Raw genomic sequence first — 23,083 nt, 5'->3', positions numbered from 1 at the left:
TTTTTTGGAAACGCAGTTGAGACATCTTGTGTTTTTTTTGTCACACGTGGCACTGCCTGTATAGTCCCTAGTCTCAGGGAGGGGGAGGTTGGTGACTCCGCAGGCAAAGGCGACGGTACTGTGAGCCGCTTCACGTGTGTTTCGTGCTCTTTCCCCTTGTGTAGGACCGCGCTGGCGTGTAGGCCTCAGCAACAGCCAGGAGGAGGCGGAGCTGACGCGAGCGGACCAGCTGGTTCAGATCCCTCCTTCATCCACCCTTCTTCCTCAATTCTTTCTCTTTTTTGCGTCTTCTTTTCGTCTTTCTCCTGTGCGCTGCGTGTCTCATTCCGTGCTGCTGCCGCAGAAGGAAAGTGGTGGTGGCACCGCCAGCTTCTTGCCCTTCGCTCTCCCAGAAACAGTCTGAAGCTATCTGCAGCGCCTCCGGCATCGGCAGTGGGGTTTCTGCTCCGCCCCCTTCCAGGAGCAGGTACGCGGGCGCTGAAGGGTGGCTGCGGGAGAATGCGGATTTGATTTTTGAGAGCTATTAGCACGATGGCGTTGTGCGCAGAGGAGCGCCGCGGGGGGTGCTTGGGCCTCCCCGGGGCGCTTTTGCTGCCTTCCTAGAGGCGAGGGCTGGCAGGGCGTCTGTCGTTTTCCCCGGCGGACTCTTTCACTCTGATGCGGCGGGAGGCCGGGGGCTATGATGGCACACACACTAGTACTCCCTCCTTAGTTGGGGCAGACAGGGAGCGAGACAATGAAGCTTCCTCAGTCCTCGCTGGGAGAGGAGCTGGGTTTGTTTGTTTGTTTGTTTTTTCTCCTTAGACCGGTAGCCTCCACGTCTTTTGTGTTTTGGTGTCGGGAGGGGGTGGGGCGAGGCGGGTGTGTGGAGGCGATGGCGACTAAAACATACTACGCTTTGAGCACTTGGTGGTGCCGCCCTTTTTGTCTGGATTATCGAGCTGCATTTAATTGTCATTGGGAAATGCCTGGGTTTGATTCGCGTTCTTCGCATATACTTCGTCTTTTTGCTTCACCTAGATTACTGTTAGAGAGGTGTATGCCTGAAATATCCTTGCTGGGGTTTTTTGTTTTGAGTTTGGTTTTTTTATGGTCCATTTTCTAGATGAGGATATTCAGGTAAATAAATATTTATTTAACCAGCTAGTTTAGGTTTTATTATTGATTTAACATTAGTTAGTATTTGTATTCCCTTTATTATATTAAGTAATTAAGTTAATCTAGTACCTAAAGGGGGCCTACAATAAAGTAGGAGAGGGATTTTTTACAAGGGTGTGTAGTGATAAGAAAAGGGGGAATGTCTTTTAACTAAAAGAGGGTAGGATTAGATATTAGGAAGAAATTCTTTTCTATAAGGGTGGTGTGACACTGGAACAGGTTGCCCAGAGAAGTTGTGGATTCCCAATCCCTGGAAGTGTTCAAGTCCAGGCTGGATGGGGCCCTGAGCAACCTGATCTAATGAAAGATTCCCTGCCTGTGGCAGAGGGTTGCAACTAGATGATTTTTAAGGTCCTTTCCAACCCAAACCATTCCAGGAGTCTGTGAAGTAGTAGGGTAACTTGAAATGCTTTTATTATGTATTTCACGTAGTTCATAAGTTGTAGTTTCTTGGAAGTGCACTTGGTGTGCACAAAAGCTTAATTATATTTGCCACTCAATCTAAATATCTGCTGTTATTAGAATTGACTTTTGCCTCAGTTTAGCTGTAATTTGGAATTAAAAAATGTCTTAGTTATGAGACTGTTAACTTTAATAGTAACAAAGTATTTATGTTCACCTTTTAGTTTGTCTGGGTAAATTTGCCAGTAACTGTGAATGTCAGTGGTGTAAATTACTGTTTGAGTTAACACACTGAATTAAAAAGCTCCTTTTTATTGGGAGGTCAGGGTTAAACAGGGACATCTCTTAAGTGTCAAGACTCTTTTTGGAGGTAAGAGAGATCATTATATTTTTTGTAAAGGTTTGGTTGCAACCAGTCAACCAAAAGATTGGGGAATGTAAGGTTATGAGAGTGTAATATGTTAGGTCTGATCATAGCCAGTTTTTTGTTCTTGCTGTTGAAATAGAGATGAAAATGTCTGAGGTGAATGCCTCATGATGCTGCATTTTCTTGATTGAAGTATCTGCACTCCCTTTTCCTCTAGAAAAGAAGCTGTATTTGTGTAAATTGAATTTCATGTTTTCCTCTTATAGTGGGTGTATGCTTGGCTGCTTCAGTTCTGTGGGGTTGTAGGAGTTGGCAGCTTTCAGAGATATAAATAGAAGCTGATTTTAGAGGCCCCTGTTGACAAGGTTTTGTGTCTGAGCCTTTAGACTAGTCTGTCACACTGCAGCCTTGTCACAGGCAGAAGCTAATGTGCTCAACCATGTGATCCAAGTGTTATGATCCAACTATTAAGAATTTTTAGAGAGGTGCCTCTGCCCAAATTAAGGTGCAAACGAGAGCATAGGCTGAAGTCAATAGTATGGATTTTATTTAATAGTAAATGTGAGAGAGAGAGCTAGAAAGAAATATAAAAAGGTGTGGGGGGAGAGAGAGTGACAGATTAAGTAGAAAACTTCACTCTGGATCCTGACGGTGTCCTGTTGATCCTCTTCTTGTCTTCTCAGTGGTGAGGGTCCAGCAAAACAGAGTTCAATGGATTAACATACGTTTGGGCCAGGTGAGAATGCCTAGGTGCCTCCCCTGGGGAGGGCAAGTTTGACACTGTCTCTTGCAACAGACTCTGGATCTGTTGCATCGCTTTGCATCATGTGCAGTCGTCTGTTGTAAGGCCTCAGGAACCAGTCTGGGGGGCACTTCGGGGGTCTTTGATGGCTTATGACACCTTCTCAGCTGCTTCTCACATGAATGTCCCGTGTGTATTTGGCCTGCCCAGGGTGGGAGGCATTTACAACTGACACAGTTATTGTAAAAGAGGATGGATGTTCACTCCCTCTGACCAGAGGTTATGCCACACACCCCAAAACTCTCCTCCTTCCCCCTTGGTTGGGGGAGTGTGTGCAAACCTGGCCTCAGCAGATGAGCCCGTGGGCTATGGCCTTCTTCCCCCCCAAACCCAGCCAGAGCTGATTTTCAGGACAGCTGTTAGGTTTGGCTTTCTTGTGGATACATTCTTCTCCCTCAGCCTTCTTTACTTCTCCCTAGACCTGAGATAATTGGACAGTAGTGTCATCTTTATATTATCTCAGGTTCCATTAGGCAGCTTAACTCACAGTCCAAGGTTCCAGTCAGGAAGCATATTCAGGGAGGGGTGGGCTTTGGTGGTCACAGCTTCTTTATACAGTTTTGCCATAATGGGCAAAAAGTTTTTCATAACAATGTTGAAGCTATTAACCATAACATTTCAGTCTCTCACACCAAGTTTCTGAGAAAAGTTCAGGAAAGCAGATACATAATGGTATTCACTTGTTTTTCAGGGTAACAGAACTGCATTTGTAAGGCCTTAGGTACTTACTGATCTTATAAAAGTTAGTAAGGAAGAATTGCAGAAGTCTGTAATCTGTCTTTTCAGAAAACTTTACTTTTGCTGTTGGTTCAAAATATTAAATGGCATGTTTTAGTGTTCTGATTATTAGATTAAACTCTGGAAAGTGTATTATAACCTAGACAGGTGATATCTAGACCTTAAAGAGTGAAAAAGCAAAATTTCTTAAGCGTTGAATAACAACTTAATAATTTTTTTTAATAAGCAGCATGTATTTCAGGTAGTGAAGGACTGTGTTGAAAAAGAGCTATAAAGACTCATTTGTAATATGCTCATATCATCATTAATACCTAAAGCTAAAATTAGTAAGTGCTGAAAGATTCTAATTTGAGAGTGGAGCAAGTCAAATGAGATTGATGATGATAGTGTGTGGTAGTGCTTTTGATAGTGCTTTGAGTGTATCTGCGTGTAATAAGGCCAGAAGTACAGTCTTCATTTGTGTTATAATAACATAGAGCTACAATAAAGATGCAAATATTTTTAACGTCTTAGATTTTCTGTTGTGTCCACTGATTTGGTGTATGGCTGTAAAACTGCAAACTCTTAAGTGATATATCAGAATAAGTGCAAGTTTGCTTTGTAGTACTGAAACGAAGTTATAAATTGTTGAAAGTCTGTGACCACCAGCAGGCAAGCAGATTGATTTTACTCTTTTCTCCTGTTGTTGAATTACTTTGATCCCAGAAGTTTAGATTAACTAGACAAATACTACTGTCAATTGCAGTTGTCATACTGTTGAGATATATGGTTATAGCTTGTAGTATGGCTTTTTAAAGTTATGAAAAGTATTTCTTTATACACTAGAGTTAATTAATGTTTGGTATGCTTGAGTTTTCATGAGCATCAGCAGACAAATATCCTGTTTTGTGGCTGCCCTTTAAGAGGAAGGCTGTAATCTGGAGTTTTCACTAAAATGTCTAAGTGCTATAGGCACTAAATCTAAATTTTTGGAGGACAAGTGTGTCCTCAATTTGTAGTAGATTGCTTGATTATTATAGTTGTAGATCCCAGTGGCAATAAAACTAGGATTTGGTTGCTATATCAGTTTTTCTACTGGCCTTGTTTTGCAGAGGTCAACTGCCAGCGAAGGTGAAGTATTTTTATTCCTAACTTTTGCAGTTGATGGCAGAGATGAGGGTTAGAATTATCTATCTTTGAAAGATGCAGAAGTCTGCCTATATTTTAAAGACAAAAGATTTAACCGGCTCTTTGGAAATGCATATAGTATGCAAATGAATGTATGCAACAGTCTAAAATAGTTTTATTTTTCTTGGAAGAGCAAAATTTGGTTTAAGCATATTTCAGTAATGCTTTTGGATCATCTGTTTTGAGGGCTTACTGTATGTATGTTCTTGCTAGTTAATATTCAGTATTGGGCTTTGTATGCAACTTAAGCAAAGGTAAACGTCTTGTTATAGAAACATCTCCTAAATATATAAAATCCAATTTTAAAATTACTGTTGCCCATCGTTCAGTGATTTTTGTTCTGTTTAACAAATGTATTTTGAAAGTACAAACTGCTAACAATGTTATTAGCATCAGAATGATACAAGATCACCATTACTGAAAAAGTGGAGCAGTTCTTCTGGAGTCTGCAAAGATAAACTGTGCTAATTACCAAAACTATTTAGTAGACCCAAACTTGGTCTTGCTTGTTTTACCCATCTAGCTGTGGTTTGTTTGGGTTTTTTTCTACCCTGTAAGTGCTCAGAGGTTAATAATTTCTTTGTTGGCCAGTTAATTAAATTTGGTCGTAATCTGCACACATAGTTTGGTTTCTGATAAGTATATTGCTTATCAGTATTACTGTGTGTATTGGGTTTGTGTGGCAGGGTTTTGGTAGCAGGGGGCCATGGAGTGGCTTCTGTGAGAAGCTGCCAGAAGCTTCTGCTATGTCTGAGTCAATGCCAGCTGGCTTTAAGATGGACCTGCTGCTGGCCAATCAGCAATGGTGATAGCACCTCTGTGATAACATATTTAAGAAGGGGGGGAAAATTGCTGCACAGCAGCAGCTGGAAGAGAGGAGTGAGAATGTGTGAGAGAAACAATCTGCAGGCTCCAAGATCAGTGGAAGAGGTGCTCCAGGTGATGGAGAGGGGGCTGTGACCCTGAGGGAAGCCCATGATGGAGCAGGTTTGCTGGTAGGACTTGTGACCCCGTGAAGAATCCATGCTGGAGCAGTCTGTTCCTGAAGGACTGCACCTCATGGAAAGAAAAAGTGGAAGGGACCCACACTGAAGCAGTTTGTGAAGAACTGCAGCATGTGGGAAGGACCCACATCAGAGACATTCATGGAAGACTGTTCCCTGTGGGAGGGACCCCACATTGGAGCAGGGGAAGAATGTGAGGAGGAAGGAACAGGAGAGACATGTAATGAACTGACTACTACCCCCATTCCTTGTGATGCTGGGGGGTGGAGGGGTAGGGGAATAGAAAAATTGTGAGTAAAGTTTAGCCCAGGAAGAAGGGAAGTGTGTAGGGAAGGTGTTTTAACATTTGATTTTGTTTTCTCATTATCCCACTCAGGTTTAATTGGTAATAAATTAATTTTTCCCAAGTTGAATCTGTTTTGTTTATGATGGTAATTGGTGAATGATCTCCCCTCTCCTTATATCAACTCATGAGCCTTTCATTGTCTTTTTCTCCACCTGTCCAGTTAAGGAGGGGGAGTGATAGGGCAGCTTGGTGCACACCTGGCATCCAGCCAAGGTCAACCCACTAAACTATGATAATGTTTTTTACCTCTCTTAGATGTTCCTGACAATGTTACTTATCAATACAATTGAAGTATTGAATTATATATTAACATCCATATAGCCATCTTTAAAAATGCTGATATCACTTTTTGTGGGCAAGGTAAGCAGACCTACTTTAATTCTATAACCCTGTAATCGATTTTGGTGAAATGCCAGTTCTTAATGCAGTTCTTGGTTCTATTTACAGAATTGAAATGGCTCAGGAGACAAACCAGACCCCAGGGCCCATGCTGTGTAGTACAGGATGTGGATTTTATGGAAATCCTAGAACAAATGGCATGTGTTCTGTTTGCTACAAAGAACATCTTCAGCGACAGCAGAATAGTGGTAGAATCAGCCCAATGGGTAAAGGTTTGAGAAGTGTTTTTTTTGTGTGTGACTTGAAAACATAATGTATAGGTGATGAGATGTATTCAGGGGATCTTCTGATAGCTGCATATTAAAACTATGAATATCAAAGGAGATAATACTTTAAATCACAATAAAAATGCTTTTTTCTGTAATGTATTCTGGCCCACTTGGTGTTGAACCTTAAGTTGAATTTTTACTTACTCTCTGCTACAGTTGTGTTTTTATACAATCCTTGTGTTTTGGTCATTAACAATATAGCCTATATTAAGAAGATGCAGTAGAATGAGGAAGGATTTGAAATGGTTCATAACTGTATTAAAATCTGCTTGACTAACTTGTATTCTATGCTTTGCTTATAATTAACTTATCAAATTTCTGTTATATAGGGACAGCTAGTGGTTCAAACAGTCCTACCTCAGACTCTCCATCTGTACAGAGAGCAGATGCTAGCTTAAGCAACTGTGAAGGTACTGCTAGTAGCACATCTGGAAAATCAAGGTAAGATTATAGAATCATTTAGGTTGGAAAAGACCCTTAAGATAATCAAGTCCAACCATTAACCTGACACTGCCCAGTCCACCACTAAACCATGTCCTTAAGTGCCACATCCACATGGCTTTTAAATACCTCCAGGGATGGGGACTCAACCACTTCCCTGGGCAGCCTCTTCCAATGCTTGACCACCCTTTCAGTGAATAATTTTTTTCTAATATCCAATCTAAACCTCTCCTGGCACAACTTGAGGCCATTTCCTCTTGTCCTATCCCTTGTTACTTGAGAGAAGAGATCAACTCCCACCTCGCTACAGCCTCCTTTCAGGTAGTCGCAGAGAGCAATAAGGTCTCCCCATAGCCTCCTTTTCTCCAGGCCAAACACCCCCAGCCCCCTCAGCCGCTCCTCATAAGACTTGCTTTCTAGACCCTTTACCAGATGAAGGTATTATTTTGAGGTTTGAATGAACTGTGAGTATATAGCAAGTTAAAGTGACATTGCCTTATTACAGAGAGTTTCTGCAGAGGAAAAAGTGACAGTGCATTTTACAGTGCTTTATGAATCTTTATAAATTAGGACTAATTAGTGTTTGGTATTGGACTACTACATTTACAAGGACATTTATGGTTTATCTGGGGAAATATTTGCTACAGTTTGCCTAGTTTCTTCTAGGGAAGAGACATAGAAGTACAGGTCAAGAATGTGTATCAGTAATAACTGATTGGGTAGTCTGATGGATTTTGACAATTTAAGCTCTTATGTACTCTAAACTAATGTAATCACCCATTTCACTGTATGTAAACAGAAATGTGCCTGTTGCCGCTTTGCCTGTAATGCAGCAAATGACAGAAATGAGCATTTCAAGAGAGGAGAAAGTATCACCAAAAACAGACATCGAGCCAGGTATGTTTGCAGAGTAACACTGGATACAACTGGCTTAACAGAAGCTGACAATTTATTTACTTTCTCTTAAGTAGGCATCTCTGTGGTGATTGTCTTGAGGAAATGTTAATTATGAATGCTTCTTGAGTATTAATACTCTCAGAATCAAGAAAACTTACTAGTGCCAGAACATAGTTTTCAGACATGTTCAATTTTAGTACATAACTTTTGACATTTGAGGAGCATTTTGGCTATCAAACCTTCATTTTTAAAAGTAAGACACTGAAATTGTATCTGGGTGCAAGATGTTCAATTTTGAAGTCAGTGTTGATTTCTTTATAAAGCCTAGCAGTACAGTTTCTGCTGACTTGTGGCTATCAAAATGGTTTGTTGCATTTGAAGAACAGGGTTCTTAATTCCATTTTACAGAAGGATGAGAATAGGGCAGAAGGGAATACTTGATTTAAAATACTAACAAAGACTGCTAAAGGGTCTTGGACTAAGTGAGTAATCAGTAGATATAACTGAAATGCTGTTGTGTGAATATGGAGTACTTGCAGCATTAATTGCTTAGTAAGAATGTTCAATTTTAAAAAGCAAGCGAATTCATGCTTATTATATGGCAGTTTATTCAAATGGATATCTTAATGTACCTGTTTGATATCTATAGATATTGATACTTGTTAATTTTAATAGTTCTGAAAGTCTTAAAACATTGAAAGCTGATTTTTAACAGGAAAATGTGTTTGCTACAACTGAAGATAAAATTACTTCTACTTCTTTTGTGTTGAAAATTCCAGAATGTACCACTCAGCACTGTATACACGCATCTTTGTTTAGGACTGCTGTTACAGCCACTAGTTAATTGCTCGGGTTTTGTTCACAGGTTTTTACAATTTTAGTTGTCATGTTAAGTTAGAATTGTGACATGAAATAAATTACAGTTGCTTTTACTATATTCTTTTTTGGTTATGTACAGACTGAGGAGATTTTTGCACGTTTCAGCTTCCTGTAACTTGTGTTATCTGAAGAGTTATTGTATGTAACTTAGAAATTTATACTTTGTTACAATATTTATAAACCCATATTGTCCTGTTATGTATTGGTACCTGAAAAAGTGATAAGCAGGAAAGGAAAACATAAATTGGTAGCAGTGGTCAAGTAAAATCTGAATTTTCTTACTAAAACTGCCAATAGGGATTTGTCATTTTGCTAACTATAAAGGCCAGTCTTCTATTTATGTTGACTCAATATTCATTTTTTTATAACAGGGCAACTAAATGGTAGTGTCACACACAACACTCTATTGATTAGAATAGGAGGAAGAAAAAAATCCCTAAAAGCAACTCAAGATAATAATCTTGCAGCTTGAAACTCGGAGTTGAAACCAGTCAAAGCTCTGTTAAAGCTTGCATAGAGATAATAGGGAAAATGACTATAGAATTTAAAAGTTTGGAAAACAAACTTCTATAACAAAATTGTCTTCCTTAGTACATATCATTAAATTCTTGAAACAGTCTTCAGCTGATCTAAAAGTTAACTTGGAAGCAGATTTTAGACAGCACAGAATAGTGCCTTTGTCTGCTGTTTTTAGATTACTAAGGGTTTATCAGATATTTAAGATACAGCAAGTGTTTGCTGTATTTACTAGTATATTGATCCTGTGTCTTGCAGTCAAAAAAAGCTGGCCTCAACTTTTTATAAATCCCTATTGTGTTTGGGTTAGTTTCTTTTTTTTCCTTTCTCTTTTTCTGCAGCATCCAATATGTGTTGGTCTCTCTTGAGGAGGAGCTGAAACAATAGTAGATAATTAATGTCACCTTGTAAAACAAAGCTAATACTTTCTATGAGATGTAATTCTCTAAGCTAATGCCTGTCATGATGGTGGTAATGAAAATACTTTAGTTTTATCTGTAGTCTCACCTTGGCAATTTAATTTCATAACTGTCTATTAGATGGTAGGTCTGGAACAAACAATGTAGCCTTCAAGCAAAGTAGGTTTGGCTTTTTCTTTTCTTAAGCATTATGAAGACTTATTCTCCAAGTCAAAGTTCTAAATAGTTAGGTCTGCACAATTGTCTTTAAGTCTGTGGGCTAAAAGAATACTCTCATGCTGTTTGGATTTTAAGCATCTGATTCCAGAGGGTTCTGAAGTTGAATAAAATTAATCTTAACAGGCTTGTATTTTCTTTTGTTTTTCTCAGGTTGAGGTTGTAATCTGGATTCTCATTTAGAACAAATCAGGTCTGAAGGCAATGAATCATATCTTAGCATTTGAAGGAAGAAAGGCATAACAGATATAACTGGCCTAGTTGGTTATAATTTAAATGTCTAACATACTATATTTTAACTTCTAGTTTCTTAGTTCAACTTTGTTGCTTGTTGTAGTTTTGTAATTGAATTGTGGCATGTGTTCAGTTGCTTATCTGATGAATTGTGTAGAAGACAGTGAAATATAAATACCTTTCTATCAAAATTCCATAATTGGACATTAATTATATAATGCATTTTATAGGCTTTTGATCTGCTTCTGCACTTCTTAACTAAGGATTTAATTTTGTTCAGTTTTGACCATAGTCAGAATATACCCAAAATATTCTAGAGATATTGTTCATATTTGTGGGGTTTTTTCCCCATGTTAACTTACAGGAATTAAATGCCAAAAACCCCTTATATAACTAATTTACTTTCCTTGTGTTGATTATTGCATCAGAGCAATACTATTACTAAGTTGGTGAGGCATAGTAGAGGCCTCGAAGAAACCTGTTTTGTTTAAGCAGATTTTTAAATGGCAATAAACGATTCATACAAGAGAGCTGACTTGCATATTGAGCACTAAAACTCAACTGTTGTGAAAACAAATATGTTTAAATAATCATATTGTATCAAGTCATAGCATATTTCTAGCATTTTTGTGGGTCACTAACTTTCTGAATAAATCTCTCAGGGCTGTTAGTGTTTCCAGACTTAATTAGTCTAGTGTGCATAACAAAAACCTTATTTTTCTGAACCCAGTAATAGCTTTGTTTTACAGAGCAATGTGGTGAGTTATCACTGAAGCCACAGCTGTGCAATAGTGCTGCCTATGAAGAAGGTGAACTGGAACTTGAAATGTATATGGTCTTCTGTAAAATAAGTGTTAAAATTATTCCACAAACACTGTTAACTTAGAGTCTTATTCTGTCCATGTTGTAGGTTGCTCTTCCCATTCCTGAATGTTGTCATATAATGAAATTATTGAGATGATGGTTAGCTCATTTTTCTTTTGGCTCCATACCAAGCCAATATGATGTGTTATTTTAATGTTCAACACCACAGCTATCTTACATGCTGTTAAGGGATGCCCTCACTTATGTTACAGATAAAACCAGTAGCTATGAAATTTACAGTGTGTTACAGAGAATATTCTGAGTAATATGCTGAATATCTTATGAGCTATTGAATGTTCAAGATGATAGATTATATTGCTTGCTTCTTGTTTTAATATCTGATTCTGATTTGTTTTCAAACATGGCTATACTATTTAAATGTGGGTGCTATCTGTAGACAGCTCCTTTGTGGCTGTCAATAAAATCATCAGATATATCAACTTTGTCTTGTGTTCAAAATTACCTTCCCATTTCCCATGTCTGCTGTAGCTCAAGTATATGCCCTCAATTGAAACAATTCTGAAATGGAGCTAATAATCTTGAAGTCTTGAAGCCGTCTATCTTGAAGAATACGTCTGGAGACCAAACTGCTTGTCCTGTGCTTGTTGCAAATAACGTGCTATCCTATCTTTTTGAGAGATGTGCAAAAGGCATCAAATCTTGATGGCAGCCAATCTAAACCATAGTTTAGTGTGATACTTAACAGGGGGATCTATTATATTGATGTAAGAGTAAAAATATTCAGTGTGCCTGTTGAGCATGTGAGAGATTAGTTTCATGCTGCAGAATAATTTTATCCCAGTTCTTTGGCATCAAATTGAATATACAGTTTATTCTTCAGCATTTTATCATGGACAGGTAGATCAGCATAGCAGTTGCAGTTTCTAAATAATAAAATATTTATTCTCAAGTTTGATAAAGCATAATAAATACTGTCCATCTTATTGACTCAAACTTTATATACAAGTCACTTGTGTTAATGTGCAGCACAAAAATTATGTAATTTGTAGTATAGTCTTCAATTCTGGTGCTGTGGAAGTGCTGTATGTTTTTCTGATGACTTTTGGGTGCTCTTTGTCTATTACCTTTATCCCTTCTTCTGTTTTATTTTTCCAAGCCTTTCTGTGGTAGGAGTTGGGGTTTACCTTCATGTAAAAGTAGTTAGAATGCTTAAAGCTTTTTTTTTTAATGCTTTCAGGCATTTCACTCTTCACTGGCATGCTTACTGCTTCCTATTACTGTGGAAGTTAATGCATTTTTTTTAACTGGTAAGGTACTATTTTGGCTAATTTGTTTGAGTATACAGGAAGCTTTTAAAACCTTGCTTTTACTTTAGTAGACTTTTCTGGATTAATTTAATTTATTGCCAATTTAAAAAAATAGAGCATGATAGTAAGAAACAAAGAAAACTAAAAACGCCTTCCCTTCACCCCTTTCATCCTAGACCCATCTTTACTTCCAGACTCTTCTACCTCCTCTCCCTATATTCTGAGTAATGCAGGAGGAAATGGTTGCAGTCAGTTCATAACTGGTCTCTGCTGTTCCTTCCTTCTTGCACATTTTACCTGCTCCAGCATGGGTCCCTCACATAGGATACAGTCCTTTATGAACTGCTCCAGCTGTATTGGTTTGTGTAAGGAAAACCACTGTCAGTTCTGACAGTCTAGTTACAGAACCACAGAATGGGTCAGGTTGGAAGGGCCTAGTGGGCCATCTGATCTGACCTCCCTCTTCAAGCAGGGTCATCCTGGAGCACATGGCACAGGATTGTGTCCAGGCAGTTCCTGAATATTTCCAGTGAGGGAGACTCTACAACCTCTCTGGGCAAACTGTCCCTGTGCTCAGTCACCTGCACAGTAAAGAAGTTCTTCCTCATGTTCAGGTGGATCTTCCTGTGTTCCAGTTTCTGCCCAATGCCTCTTGTCCTATTGGTTGTCACCACCGAGAAGAGCCTGACTCCATCCTCTTGACATCCTCCCTTCAGATACTTATAGACATTGATGAGGTCCCCTCTCAGTCATTCCTTCTTGAGGCTGAACAGGCCCAGCTCCCTCAGTCATTCCTCATAAGAGAGGAGCTCCATGTCTCTCTTTTACTGAGGAGCCCAGAATTAGACACTACTCCAGATGTGGCCTCATCAGGGCTGAGTAAAAGAGCAGGATCCCCTCCCTCAACCTGCTGGCAATGCTCTTCCTAATGCATCCCAGGATTCTGTTGGCCTTCTTGGCCACAAGGGCACTGCAGGCTCATGGACCCAGTCCTCCTCGACCAAGGGAGTCTTCCTTCTAACATAGCTTTACCTTGGTCTCCTGGGTCAAAGATCCCTGAGCACCGATCTTGTCAGTGCAGACTGATGCAAAGAAGGCATTCAGTAACTCTGCCTTCTCTGAGTCCTCTATCACTGGGGTCCCCCTTCCATTTAGAAATGGTCTCACATTATCCTTAGTTTTCCTTTTATCACTGATGTATTTGAAGAAGTCCTTCTTGTTGTCCTTGACATCCTTGGCCAGATTTAATTCTTGATGGGCCTTGGTCTTTTTCATCTCATTTCTACTTACTCTGACAACCTCTTTATATTAGTTCCAAGTGGCCTGATCCTGCTTCCACCTCCTGTGTGTTTCCTGCTTATGTTTGAGTAATTACAGGAGTTTTTTATTCATCCATGCAGGTTTCTTGTCCCCTTTGCCTGATTCCTTGCTCATTGGGATGCATTGTTCTTGAGCCTGTTAGTACAGTGATTATTGCTTTTTCAGAAGTCTCAGAGTCACTGTGGGTTTAATATTTTGGGGTCAGAGAAGCATTAGTCTTCCTATTTGCAGGACCTTTCTTTGTGTCAGTTGAACAGTTGTCATGCTGTGGCTTGTGGTTTACTTCTAATCATAAGTAATCTTGCTGTTCTCCCTCTGTCTGCTTTGAAGATGCATCTTACTTTCTGACTGAATTACGTAAATGTTCCCAAATATACAGTGCAACAGTTGTATTTGTGGGGGTTTTGTTTGTCTTTTTATTTTTCAGGCACTTTTTGTACTAGGATTAGGTTGGTTCCTTATCCTAGCAGATTTATGATAATAGAATTGTAGAATTGTTTGAGTTGAAAGGGACCTTAAAGATCATATAGTTCCAACCCCCTTGCCATGGGCAGGGAACCTTCCACTATCCCAGGTTGTTCAAAGCCCCATTCAACCTTGCCTTGGATACTTCCAGGGATGGGGCAGCCACCGCTTCTCTGGGCACCTTGTGCCACGACCTCCCCAGCCTCACAGTAAAGAATTTCTTTTTAATATCTAATCTGAACCTACCCTCTTTCAATTTAAAGCCATTCCCCCTTGTTTTATGACTACATGCCATTGTAAAAAGTCTTGCTCCAGCCTACCTCTAGGCCCTCTAGGTACTGGAAAGCTGCTCTAAGGTCTTCCCTGAACCTTCTCTTTTCCAAGCTAAACAGCCCCAACTCTTTCAGCCTGTCTTAATGGGAGAAGTGCTCCAGCCCTCCTTCCTGAAGCCTTTCAGTGGCCCTTCTCTGGACTTGTATGAACAGGTCCATGCCAGTGTGCACTGGTCTCCGCTTGGACATTGAGTTGTTGACCACAACTCTTTGAGTGTAACCATCCAGCCAATTTCCTATCTACCAAGTGGTCCATCTGTCAACTCTGCATCTCTCCACTTTAGGGACAAGTATGTTGTGTGTGGCAATACCAAATGCTTTGCATGAGCCCAGGTAGATTTTTTTTTGTCACTCTTCCCATATTTGCCAATCCTGTAACCCTTTCATAAAGATCTCCATGATTTGCCCTTAGTGAAGCCACGTTGGTTGTCACCAATCCCCTCCTTATTTCCTATGTACCTTAGCATAGTCTCCAGGAGGACCTGCTCCATGATTTTGCCAGGCACTGAGGTGAGATGGACTGGCCTGTAGTTTCCTGGGTCTTCCTTATTTCTGTTTATAAAAATGGGGGTTATGTTTCCCCTTTTCCAGTCAATGGGAACTTCGCTGGAGACTGCCATGACTTCTCCAATATGATGGATAGTGACTTATCCACTTCATCCACTAGTTCTCTCAGGACCTGCAGATATATCTCATCAGGTTCCATGGACTTGTGCACCTGCAGGTTCCTTAGATGCTTTCAAACCTGATCTTTTCCTACAGTGGGTGCTTCTTTGTTCTCCCAGTCCATGCCTTTGCCATCCAGGTCTTCATCCACCACTACCCCTAAGTCCTCTTATACAGGGATGATCTCAATCCCTGAATCCCCCAGCCTGTATTGATATTGGGGGTTGTCCTGACCCAAATGCAGGACTTTGCACTTTGCCTTGTTGAACCTCAGGAGATTCACATGGGCCTACTTCTTGAGCTTGTCCTGGTCCCTCTGAATGGCATCCCCTGTGCCTGTTTTGTTGTTCCTGATGGCACTGCATTTTACACTGCCTGTGATTAACTTATTGTTATATTACTTAATAAAATTAAAAAATCATGTCCATTTCTGCAAACTTCTTTTTGCTCCCAAGTTCTTCAACCTTGTAGCAGGAGATCTGGTCTCCTAAAATTGAAGTGAAACAAACCTCATCTGGTAATCTGAGCTGGTAGTTGGCAAGAGAAATAACTTTGGTGGTGAAGAGAGCTACATGCCAACAGGACCTCTGTTAAGGCAATAAATCATGTTCTGGTGATAAAAGGCTTTGCTCCATATGAATAGGGTTATTGGTACTGAGGAGGCAGGTCTGCAGGTGACAGTAACAACCATTTTCCTACCATCGTTTCAGCTTTTGTCTAGTGATTTATTCCATGGCACTTTGAGTACTTTGCCTGATGATTAACACAGTATGATTTCTGGCGTAAAATTTGTTTAATGTGTAGTAGAGGGAGCTTTTTGTGAGAAGCAGTTGTCAGGATAGTATCTGATGAATGTGGCTATTAATGTCATGTCAGAAGAACTAAAACTTATATTTCATTTGAGATACAGTTTGATGAAAAAATGGGGGGTTGTTTTTATGTGTGAGCTTTAGTTAAAGGGTGTTGTCCCTGTTCTAGCTGTTATGCAAAGCTACTTGGAGGACTTAATTATTGAAACCCATTATTAGATCTAACTGCTGGCATGAAAGTGTGTGGATGCCTACTTTTTGCAGGTGTTATCTGTGTCAAGTAATAAATTGAACAATTCTGATTTAGGGGAACCTGTGAAATCTCCTTGTGTTGGGACCTTTTAGTTGCCCATTTCTGCATGTTACCTGCTTTTTGTTTTTGGAATATGTTTTTAGTTGTGGAGGAAGGATCCTGTTTGGCACCTCTTTTCGGAAATGGGCCTTTTCACTTTGGATTATCATCATTGCTTCCTAGTTCCCAGGTTGCTGGTTGTGGCGGTGAACACCTGTCAGTTTCACAGAGTTCACAGAATATTATGAGTTGGAAGGGACCCACAAGGATTTCAAGTCCAGATCTTAAGTGAATGGCCCACAGAGGAAGCAAACCTGTTACCTTGGTGTTACTAGCACCATGCTCTTACCAACTCAGCAAATCTCAGGGTCAGTATATTTATGTAGAGGAGGAAGTAAGTTTATTTGTAGTAGTTGGTAACATTTTGACTTAGATGGATTTGTTTTTAATCTTTGTATTGTGACACAAAATTATCTAATACACTATCTCTTTGTCTTGATGGATCAGTGAGCTCAAATCTGGTCACTGCTGCACTTGTACTGCTTCTTGTGAGGTTTGTTCTCCATTGGTTCAGGTGATTCCTACTATAAGTGCATCCTATAACATGTAACTCCAAACCCAGATTACAAGAGTTTAAAGGCATATCCATTACAATCTCTACCCTTGATCCCTTTGTACCAGGCCATAGGGTTTAACATTGCAATGAACTCTTCCCCTTGCCCCTGGTCTGACTTGGATTTATTCACGGACTGCAGTCCCTTAGGAGTGTGCCTGCTCCAAGTGGAGCTTTATGTACAAGCCACAGTCTCTTTAGGGTATACCTTCTGCTGCACAGACTTATCCATAGCCACAGTTGCTTTGAGGTGCACCTGTTCCAGCATGGCCTTTTTCATGGGCCACAATTCTTTCAGAGATGTACCTGCTCCAGTGTGGCTTTACCCACAGCAACAGTCCCTTCAGGAGTGTACCTGCTGTGTTACAGACTTATCCACAGCCACGGATGCTTCAAGGTATTGCCTCCTCCAGTGTGGACTTCTTGAGCCACAATCCCTTTAGAGGTGTACCTGCTCTGGCACAGATGTAACCATGGCCACAGATGCTTCAGGGTGTCCTGTTTCCATGGGGACTCATCCACAGGTCACAGTCCCTTTGACTTGAGTTCACACAGAGTTCCAGCCTGTCCATCACAGCAGCAATGCACTGGCCATTTGCCAGCCCATGTGCATGCATGGTCATTGCTGTTATCAGAATGTTCCCAGGCACAGCAGAATAAGACGATAAGCAGTGAAAGCAAAAAGCAGCCACTAATGAGCACTAGAGTTTATTTTGCAGTCAGGCAAGCAAGCCCATGGCAAGCCCAGGAGCCTGCTGATTACTAGTTAAACAGCACTAACAGCTATAAATTTGACCTAGCACATTCCAGTCAAGTCTGTTGTTATCTCAAACCCTTCAAGCCCTTTGTTGGGTGCCAGAATGGTCTGTTGTGGTTTAACCCTGGTAGGCAGCTAAGCACACACAGCTGCTCACTTGCTCACTCCACCAGAGAATTGGAAGGTTCCCTTTTTCCACCTGCCATAGCTTATAACTAGCATTTCATTTTAAACAGACTGGTAATACAAAAAATCAAAAAGGAGCTTGATCATGCTGCTTGATTTGGGAGATGTTTAATCAATTTCTTAATTCCTGTCAGCTAAGGTGTGTGGTATCCAACAGGTTTACATTGTGGTGTCAGTGTTTTTAACCTGATGTTTTTGGTCATAGGCTTTCAACTAGAATATCTAATATTGAACACTACTTTCCTTGGGGTTTAAAGACAAGTTCAAAAGGTTATATCTGTTAATTTTGAAAATATTAATTGTCAAGGCAAAGGAATTGCTTAACTTAAAAAAAAGCAGCTGTTGAAATTACTCTGAAAAGTATTAATAGCAGTTATGATTGTAGTGCCATACCTTTGCTTTTTATTAATAGCATGCTTAAGTATGGAAAAAACATTATATATCCAAGACTGGATAGTATTGTTGTCCTCAGAATTAGCAAAATAGTGTTAATGCTGAACTCTTCACACTTTCTAGAAGAATCTATAGAATATTCAAAAATAAAGTCAGTAAAGAGCTTGAGTTGTTCCCTAGGACTTACAGCTATAATATTGTATAAGAAAATACTGATTCCCTGTATAAGACTTTTTGGGTATGAGCACTGAAAGTTCCTTGTTGCCTCTAAAAGTTTGTCACTACTGAATCTTGTTTACAATCTGAAATATGAACTGACTGGAGGCTCTCTTTGTTCACTTCTACAGTGAATTGTGCAATGGGGCTTGGATCTGTGAGGCTTTGTGTTAGTAGTGATAGGCATACGAACATAATACAAATAAAATCTTATAAGAGCAAGTATTAATAGTAAGGATAATAAAATGTTAACTATAAGGGGTTCATGATGTTGAAAAAAATCCACTTTCAGAATGCCATGCTTACTCATCTAAAAGGATCTCAACTAAGAAATCATATTTGTGAGCATAAAGTTGGTTACAAGTGAATCCTTTAAACCTATAGTCTCAATCATTAATTATGGAGTATATTTTACAGTTTGCTCATTATTTTTTAAAGCATTAGATGTAATCATACAATTGAGTGTCCAGGAATACTGAACAGGGACAGACTCTCTGGGTTGTATGCATTAAAGTTTGTATACAAAAACATCTCCCTTGTGTTTCTTCTGCACTAATTTGGGTATTTAAAGGATTTTTAAAACAACTGATAAAAAATTTAATTTTTCAAAGAAAACTAACAGATCTACAGAAGGACCCATTTTTATCCTGCATAGAACTTGGATAAAAAGTGAGAAATGTAACCAAAAGTGTTCATGACAAAGACAATTGAAAAATAAACCATTTTGACTCAAACTGCTTGATCATTATGGTTGAATATAGTACAAGGATACTGATATCCAATGTAAATATGTAGCTTTTTCTTTAAATTACTGAAGAAAAGTGAAATAAGGGCTTTTTTGAGCTGTGTGGCTTGTAGTAGTATACTTGGTGTATCACAAAATCAGTGGTTTGAAGCTCAAGAATGTTAGGTGGTATATTGTTTGAGGTTTTAGATCATCTGACTTTGCAAGTATAATGGCAGAGTAACTTGGTACTATGACAAAAAAGCATTACTGTAAATGTCATTTATTTCTAAAATATGGTCCTATTGACTATTTTCCACAAGTATCCCCTCTGTTCAACAACTTAGACAGTGTTGTTATTGTTTTAGATTAATTTAAACTGGATCATATTACTTTTAATATTGTGTGTACAGGACCTATATGGGTGTATACAGGTGATAACACTAGGTATGCTGTATTTTCTAGATGATGGAACAGTGGGGAAAACTTGATAATTTTCTGTAGAGATAAAAGGGAAGTTAATAGAATACCTATTCTACTTACCGCTTCAGACAATAAGCTTCAGGGTCTTAGTAGAGGGGATTTTACTGTTAATAAATACAAACATGCTAGTGAGGTCAAGAAAAGGAAAAAAATAACCTTTATTTCTTTTGCTTGCTTTAACAGTTGTTACTCAACCAAGCCCATCAGTTTCTCAACCTGGTACTTCACAGAGTGAAGAGAAAGCTTCTGAACTGCCTAAACCAAAGAAGAACAGATGTTTCACATGCAGAAAGAAGGTTGGCCTTACGGGTATGATAGTACTTTGTTAATATTGAATAGATTTATATTATTAGTTGCCTCTTACTAGATTGTCTTGGTTTGAAAAGACAGATGTCAGCTAAGGAAGGCAGAAGCCTCCCCTGAAATGGAAAATGTAAACCCCCTCCCTCCAAATTATTATAATTTTGAAATTAAAAGGCTTTCAGGCAAAGATATGGGAATAGGAATAACAGTTCTTTACTAGGAAAACTAAAAATACAAATGTAATAGTACAAACAAAAAAAACCCAAACTACTGACAGAGTCAGAATACAACCTGACAACCTGACACCATGTGGGTCAGGGTGTTGGTAGCAGTCTAATTAAATGGTGGCTGCAGTCCTCTTGGAGTGACAGATGTGGTTCTGTTGAAGCAGTGATCCTGTAGGAGGGTGTAGTTTTCCTCTGAAGGTGTGGTAGTGGTGTAGATGGGCCTGGTCTTCCTCTGGGAATCCAGTGGAGAAGAAAGCTGCTCCTCTGGGAATGCAGTGGGAAAAGGCTACTGTGGTATCCCAAAATCTCTGATTATATCCAGGAAAGAATGCTTGGCTCCTCCCCCTGGGTGAGCATCTCACAATGGGATGATGTAATTTTATCAGTCATGCAGTGATACTCAATGGCATATTAACAGAAGATATTTCCTGGAGGGAGGATTGGTTTGTGGAAGAGATAAAGAAAACTGCCTAATTAACAGAAGATAACTGCCCTACCTCTGACAGATGGCAAATAGAATACACACATTATCTTTCAATCCAGGACATCAATTAAATTTGTTGAAATCTGTAGGCATTAAACTTTTGCTTGCTGTCACAAAATCCATAATGTTAGATCCCTTAATAGAGTTGATATTTGGAAATATTCATTCCACTTAATCTGTTTGATACAGAAGATGTACATAGCCCCTTTGAACTGGGTAAACCCTTAATTTATAGCTTTCTTAAGTCTGAAGCTTCCTAGTGATGTTGTTTTTCCTTTTCTTTATACAGGGTTTGATTGCCGATGTGGAAACTTATTTTGTGGACTTCACCGTTATTCTGACAAGCATAACTGTCCGTATGATTACAAAGCAGAAGCTGCAGCAAAAATCAGGAAAGAGAATCCAGTTGTGGTGGCTGAAAAAATCCAGAGAATATAAGCTAGTCTATTTGTGAAAAGACTGACTTTTGTTTTATTTTAATATGCCCTATGAAAGCATTAAAGAGCAGATGCATGGCCATTTTCCTTTGTTCTCCAAAGTTTTAATTTTAGCCTTGTCTATCTTAATGTTTTTTCACAATGTTTGGGTGTTTGTTGCAGGCCGAATTGGATAGATACAGTCCTTGAAAATGTATATGCTCTCTTCAGAATATGATTGGATGGCTAGAACCTGCACAGGAATACACATGCACAGAAGACAGGCTCTAGTTCACATGTGCTAAATATATGTTTACTTAATGTTGCCGCAGATCTGCCTTTTGAGATGTTCAAGGTATTTATGACTAGCCAAAGACTGCCTGTTTGGGAGAAGGATATGTCAGAAAGGCTGATGGTCTACTTCTATCCATTTGAAATCTTATTTTATTTTTCGTTTCCATGCTTCATTGTATTCCAGCAGAATATAAGACATGTAGAGGGCTCTACCATCCAGTAAGATGAGTGTTGGTGCCATATTTAATAAAAAGTAATTTAGCAATTGCAATGAGAAAAATGGGAAAAAATCAGATATGTATGAGAAGAAAACTATTTTAGAACAGATAACAACTTTAGAATAATGAAAATTATAATAATTTCCCAAAGGAAATGTCCTGTTAGAAACTTAAGAACTGTTCTGCAACAGTTGTCTGCTTTTCCTTGCATAGCTAATAATGTTATGTAGCACAATATTGTGCTAAGATTGACTTAGAAATCAAAAACTATGGGTGGTATTTTTAGACATACCACAGCAGCTATCAAGTGACACGTGCACCTGTGTAAGTTGCAGAAGTATTTGAGCAGTTTATTATTCATGTGCTTCTTAAATTCAGCACATTCTGGGTTCAAAAGATTATTAGGAGCTTTTTCAGTTAAAAAAAAAAAGTTTTAAATGTAACAATTGTTGTGTATGGGAATCAAACTCAACATGACTCCTGTAGACTTAAGTGGGAGCTGGAACCACTCTTGGAAGTCTGCTTTATCATTTTAAATTGTATTTGGGTGTAGGACTGCAGTGTTCTTGGGTGTATTGCATGGGCTCCGTTATCTACAGCTTTGTACAATAACTAGAAAGGACAGTATAGTTCACTGATGCTTGTCTGGTAAAATAATTTCTGTGTTATAATGGAAGGGGGCTTTGTGATGTATGAAACTTGTGGTGGTTTTTTATATAATCAAGTATAGTGTAGACTAGTGTTGTAATGCCTCTTCATGTATATGTACACAAGATGCTACTTATGATTTTTATTGCAGCATTCAATCTTAGTTTTTTAAATCACTATTAAAAAATCAAGCTTTTGCTTTAAATTTTTTCTTTCAATTTAGTTATCAGATATGCAAGCATGTACAGATAGTTCATACTTAGGTATTGCACATAATCACTCTATCCAGCATCTACGTGCTGCTGTATTATGTAAATAATAAAAAATCATGTACAGAAGGAAATACTTTTTGTGATAGTTCATTGGTTTTAGTTATTGCTGTAACTTAAAAGTGGCCCTGTGGCGGTTGGGATACAAAACTAATACTATAGATTTTTTTTTTTCTTAAATCATTCTAACCTCCTTATTTCTTATTTTGACATACTGACTTCTTTAAGATTACTTGTTGAGGTCAGAAAAGCATGAACAGCTGGAATACAGGTAACTACTTGATGACCAAATAAAGATGTCAGCAAACAACAATGTGCTTAAAAGGGAATGAAGGAAATATTAGTAGTGAACTTGAAAAGTTTCTGTTCTGTTGTGGGTTTTGGGTTGTTTTTTTTCTCCTTTTGGCTACAGAAGTTATTTCTGGTGGATCTGTTCTAATACAGCCAGTGTACTGACTGCATTGTTTTGTTAAAATCTTCATCAGAAGGCCTGGGCAGAGCTGTCAGAGTCTGTATCCAAATATGAATGTCATATATGCCATACATACCTTTCACAAGGAAAAACAAAAGTACAGAGCACAC

General features: G+C 39.0%; 1 protein-coding gene across 3 annotated transcripts; it reads left to right on the top strand.

Annotated features, from left to right (window-relative positions):
- The first annotated feature begins 277 nt into the window (after positions 1-277).
- On the top strand, positions 278-21,175 carry LOC139604868 (AN1-type zinc finger protein 5-like). Of its 3 annotated transcripts, XM_071456184.1 has the most exons (7): positions 632-773; positions 6,240-6,344; positions 6,432-6,595; positions 6,982-7,093; positions 7,893-7,990; positions 19,826-19,951; positions 20,946-21,175. In XM_071456184.1, the coding sequence occupies exons 3-7, from the start codon at positions 6,439-6,441 to the stop codon at positions 21,092-21,094; spliced, it is 642 nt and encodes a 213-aa protein (XP_071312285.1). In that variant the 5' UTR covers positions 632-773; positions 6,240-6,344; positions 6,432-6,438; the 3' UTR covers positions 21,095-21,175. The 3 variants fall into 3 exon arrangements, with proteins under 3 accessions (XP_071312286.1, XP_071312285.1, XP_071312284.1); XM_071456185.1 differs by lacking the exons at positions 632-773; positions 6,240-6,344 and adding an exon at positions 278-466; XM_071456183.1 differs by lacking the exons at positions 632-773; positions 6,240-6,344 and having other exon boundaries at positions 6,394-6,589.
- The last annotated feature ends 1,908 nt before the right edge of the window (positions 21,176-23,083 follow it).

The sequence above is a fragment of the Agelaius tricolor genome, unplaced genomic scaffold (genome assembly GCF_023055355.1).
Source record: "Agelaius tricolor isolate 1412-34295 unplaced genomic scaffold, bAgeTri1.0.p SCAF_56, whole genome shotgun sequence".
Classification (NCBI taxonomy): domain Eukaryota; kingdom Metazoa; phylum Chordata; class Aves; order Passeriformes; family Icteridae; genus Agelaius; species Agelaius tricolor.
This window is presented reverse-complemented; position numbering and strand designations above follow the sequence as displayed.